This window comes from Asparagus officinalis, chromosome 4, assembly GCF_001876935.1.
Source record: "Asparagus officinalis chromosome 4, Aspof.V1, whole genome shotgun sequence".
NCBI classification, from domain to species: domain Eukaryota; kingdom Viridiplantae; phylum Streptophyta; class Magnoliopsida; order Asparagales; family Asparagaceae; genus Asparagus; species Asparagus officinalis.
Window position 1 is genome coordinate 115,196,580 of NC_033797.1, and position 5,352 is coordinate 115,201,931.

Here is a 5,352-nt window from a genome sequence, read left to right on the forward strand (position 1 = left end):
TCCAATAATATAGTGCCAACTCATCTCTTATCTCATATTCTTTGATTTCCTTCTTTTTTTAGCTAACCACAATCTCAAAACAATTTTTTATGGAAATAGGTTTCTTATTCTTTGATTTCCTTCTTTTTTTTTGGGCAAACAAACAGCCCCTTAGAAATAAATATCTTCTATACCCTTAACAACATCTAATAGAAATAGAAAAAGAAAAAAAAAAGAAAAAAGAAAAAAGAAAAAGAAAAAGAAGAAAAGAAAAAGAAAAAGGAAAAAAAATAAAAAGAAAAGGAAGAAAATAATTTCTTGACTTTAATGCCTGGTTGAAAAATTGGATGGTAATGATGCACTTCTACGGGGTGTAGAACAGCGTGTGCAGTCACGCTCTGGACTTTGGTGTATAATTATTCCCATACAAACAAAAGAACGCATTTTTTAAGCTCTATAATATATATAACATAATTCCAATCATTTCTTTTATTCATCGCTACTTCCCCGTACTAGGAATCCTTCCTCCCCAAATTGCGATGCCTCTCTCCCATCAACAAACCAATTATCGCTTAACTTATTTATATAATTGATCTCTCAACATAAACAAACTGAGCAGAGAAAGATTGAAGCAACTTTGAAGGGGAGGGAAATTAGGAGAATGGATCAGAGAGAAAGAGAAGGGATCAATGACATTGAGAGCAATGAAGGATCTATGGACAGAAATGGGTCATCAAGCTTTGATGATGACAAGGAGCTGGGGATGATGCAGCCTCTGCTCGAAAGGAAGAGGACTATGAATACAACCTCTCAGATTGCGGTTGTGGGAGCTAATGTTTGCTCAATTGAGAGCTTGGATTATGAGTTTGTTTCTAAATCTCATCAACCCAATTATTATTATTTTTGTTCCGTTCAATTTCGTTTCTTTAATTTCTTCGCTTTTTATATATCATGGCCATCATCTCAACACCAACAAAGATGCCGTCTTTGTCATTGCCCTCAAGCGAAATGCTCTTCAGTTTTTGTTACTGTCAATGTTTTTTAGTTTTTGTTTTAATACTGAATTTCATTATTTGTTTGCTTTTCCGTATCTATTTACTAGCCCATTTGTAACATGCCGACTAATGATGTAATCTTTGCCGTTACCCATCATTAGAAATGCCATAATGTCGATCCTTTTTTCAAATCTGTTATTATTGTCATCGTTATTTTGTGGTTATTTTGATCTTGATAGTGGCAAGTAGAAGCCCCATTTTTTCCATTTTCATTTGTTGTTAAATTTTTTTGTTTTTTATTCCTAGTTGTTGAGCTCAGACTGCTAAGGGTTAATTTGCTGGTGAAATTTCTGCCTATTAATCATCCACATCTGCATAAAGCTTGGTGGATTTATTTATGTTTCTAGCTATTTTCCTTGTATTATAAGTTTTACACCTACCCATCATCCCATTGTTTGTATAACTGATAATGGTAAAGAACTATTAGTGTTAAGTTTCCATCTTGCCATTTCTCCAAGCTCATAAAAATAAGTCTGACATTGTTCTGGTGGATTTGCTTGATGGCTAAAAATTAAATTTGAGATTACTCACTCGACCCCATTCCAAACTCATCAAGGCTTAATTTATTATTATTATTTTCTATTTGTAAAAATCTACTTGGTTGTTTTGTCTCAATGATATACCTTTTTGAAATTCTCCACCAGTGGGAATTAATGGATTTGGATCGTCTCATATGCTCCAATCACAACTGTCAATTAATATTTAGATAGTTGTGGTTCATTCCGAATCTAACATTTACCACACCTGTGCGATTTGCGTTCATTTCCACTTTCACTTAAGAGAGATCACAATCGTCTAAATGCAAATAGATGATTGTGATTTAAAGTAATGGTCTCCCTACTACTTTTCTTAAGTGCAGAGGATCCAGATCCGGAATTGATACTTAGTATCCTGCTTATCCATATTAAAATCCTTTATGTTACCTTTTAACATTTTTGAATTTATTTCTTTTTTGATTTAGTTCCTTTCCTTTTGTTTTCTTTGTATCGAGATCTTATTTAGTTCTAGCCGTGTATTGACGGCCATACTATATTTTTTCATATGCATAGTTTGTCACATCAAACATGAAACTACATCAGTAAAATTGTGGTTTATAGAATTGGGAGTTTGAGCGGAAAGTGTCCTGATTTTCATTGAAGTTCTGACTTTAATCTACCTCACAATGATTATGGTAAAATCCCCAGCTTAAAAGCAGTATACTAACATTTTTATTTTGAATTACTGTTGCGGCGCATACTAACATTTGTGTAAGCATTGATCATTAAACCCCAGATAGATGAATTTCTTTTTGTATAGCCATCAAGGCGACTTGTTTTTCCCCCTCTTCTCAATTCATATTACATTAGCTCTTGCTGTCATTGATTGTTTCTCCTCAATGTTGCCTGATATCTAACAGGATTGTAGAAAGTGACGTATACAAGGAAGATTGGCGCTCTAGGAGAAAAGATCAGATATTTCAGTATGTCATTCTCAAGTGGACTTTTGCACTTCTTATTGGCTTAGGCACTGGGCTTGTTGGCTTCTTCAACAACCTTGCAGTTGAGAATATCGCGGGAGTCAAATTGCTTATGACCAGTAACCTAATGCTTAAGAATAGGTAAAGCCTGAACTTATGTCTTTGGGATAATAGAATCCCCTAAATGCAGGAAAGGTATGGGCTCAGGCTTTTTGTTCATTTATCATAACATCATACAATTTTAGACTCCAATAGAAATCTTGGAGGATATTCTGTGGAAAGACTAATAGAATTGTACAGTGCAGAGTTAGTTTTGAAAAGAAAAACGTGTTTGATGTCTTGTCTATATAAAGCAAATGGATAATGGAAATTGTTAGATACAGTTTTGTTTTGGGTGTAGCTGGAAATGTTATTTAACTTATTTGAGTCCCTAGATTTATGGCCATTTCGGAAGCACTTGGGATGGTACCTTGGAATTAGTTTCAATGCTGTTATTCATTTGTTTAGGGTGGGTTGTTGATGACTAAATCTGTGAACTCACTATCATGTGTATGTACACACACACGTATGTATGTATTAATTTGGTATCACTTATGCTATTTTATACATTTTATTTATGAGTGATGTTGACAATATTGAAAGACAAAACTTCAACATAGCTCCTTAATATTATAGCATGATTTCATTTGAGTTGTTAGCATATGAAACTCATCAATAGAAGTACCTAACGTTTACCCAATATCAAATCTGGTCCATTTTATTTTTTCCATTAATTTTCAACTGATGTGGTAGGTCTGCGTGGTCATCTTTGTTTTTAAATGTTGATAGCATGATTTCATTTGAGTTGTTAGCATATGAAACTCATCAATAGAAGTACCTAACGTTTACCCAATATCAAATCTGGTCCATTTTATTTTTTCCATTAATTTTCAACTGATGTGGTAGGTCTGCGTGGTCATCTTTGTTTTTAAATGTTGCCCAAATCAAAATACCAAAGGTAAAGCTTTTTACCCTTTTGTAAAAACCCAAAATTACCTTAAAAAGAACTCCTCACTTCTCTTCCAAATTGCACCAAGCTCAAATTTTTAACTCATTTTAGAAGATCAGACGGCGTGGTGAAAGATGCATTCAAGATGGGTAATTTGGTTGGATCTGTAGGCAATGAAGAAGAATTGCCAGGTTCGATTGTAAGGCGTTTTAAGCATGAGATTTTTCCTCTTAAATTGAGTACATTAAGAACATGAAATCAATAAGTTTAGATCTGTGAGATTTTTTTTGAAGCTTGATCAATTGGCTTCCTCATTTCCTTTAGAAGAGAGAGACAAGGGGGATCTATGGTTTTTTGAAGAGTCTTTTCTTCTGATCTATTGAGCAATGGGAGGAGTTTGGTGTGATTTAGGGTGTTTGAGAAAGGAGGCATTTTTCTTGGTTTGTTTTTCGATTTGGGAACAGAGGGGGGAGTCTAGTCTACTTCTGTACTTGAGTATGATGAGTTAATGAAGGGCTCTGTTAGTAAACGTAGTCTTTTTTATTTTTTTTTTTTTGGGGGGGGGGGGCGAGAAGGGGCGGGGGGGGGGGGAAGGGGACCAGGGGGAAATTTATGAAAAGGAGACATTTTCTCGGTTTTTCTTTTCATTTCGGAATAAAAGGGGGTCCGCTGTGATGACGGACATAATGAACCTGCTATTTTAATGGTGAGGATCTTAGGCGGGCGGGGGGGTGGGAGGGGGGGGGGGGGGGTGGGGGGGGGGGGGGGCGGGGGGGGGGGGGCCCGGGGGGGGGGGGGGCATCCAGTCAGGCATCGAAAGCTGTTTCACGCTTAGGGTGGGTAGAAGAAAATATAATGTCTAATACCTACCAGTTAATATGTTATATACTGGAATGCCTGTTTGCAATTGAACTGTTAAACTGGCAAGGACTGTAAAACTGACCAAGTTTTGATGCTTTTGTATGTTATGCAAAACATTCGGGCGAGATGTTTGGTCATTTTTGGGTAACTGGCAAAAATAAAGAACCGTCCGTTTAAATGGTTTTAGTAAGTTTGAACCAACCTGGTCCAAACTAAACGCAGTTATATGAACGATCATGGAACGGTGCGGCGTTCTGATCTGGTTTTTTAACAAAAGTCTGTCAACACACCCTAGAAATATTGGTCTGTCCACATCTAAATTTTCATAGTTAAAGAAATTATTATCAACGGGAATGGCCAGACATTCTGAGGGGCATGGAAGTAGAATGTGACCATATGATAGTATAACGACAGTTGAAAGTTCGGAGGTCTTCATTGTGGTTTCAGAGGTTCTCTTAAAAACATAAATTCTGGTGCTAAGTCTCTATTTTTCACTACACCCGACATAGTTAATCATCCTAGTTTAAAACGTATACTGGCATTTATTGAAGGAAATCAGTGTTAGTATTACCTAAAATGTTAAATATTTTTGAAAACTCTCGTCCTCCTGTCAGAATTCATTGGATTGGCTATTAGTTCCGATGTAATTCATGTATTATTTCGATAAGATTAGCCTCTCAAGATTAAATTCAATTAAAATGGTAAATTTCGAGTTCCTCTTTTTCATTTTTGATCGAGCTAAAGTTTTGTACAACCTCATTTATTTTAAAGGGCCCACACATATTTTAATTGTTTTATAATATTAGCTGTTATTCACAAAAACATTCATAAATTTCTCTAAGTTTCTCATTTGCACATAAACGTAACGCCGAAATTTAACTAATTCTAAGTTGTTTAAAATCCCACCCATTCGATTTAAACATTGGCGTTTTTTATATTAGTCCGTTAAATGTTTTCTGTTGTATAATTGAGTTATACCCGCCCAAACATGTGTGATTGAGTTGTAGGTTCCG

General features: G+C 35.6%; 1 protein-coding gene across 1 annotated transcript in view; it reads left to right on the forward strand.

Annotated features, from left to right (window-relative positions):
• The window catches only part of LOC109838000 (chloride channel protein CLC-c-like), a 21,358-nt gene continuing 16,466 nt past the window's right edge, over window positions 461–5,352 (forward strand). Inside the window, exons 1-2 of the mRNA XM_020406408.1 lie at window positions 461–843; window positions 2,431–2,631. Coding sequence (XP_020261997.1) covers window positions 641–843; window positions 2,431–2,631 — 404 coding nt within the window. The 5' untranslated portion in view covers window positions 461–640. The remainder of the gene's footprint in view (window positions 844–2,430; window positions 2,632–5,352) is intronic.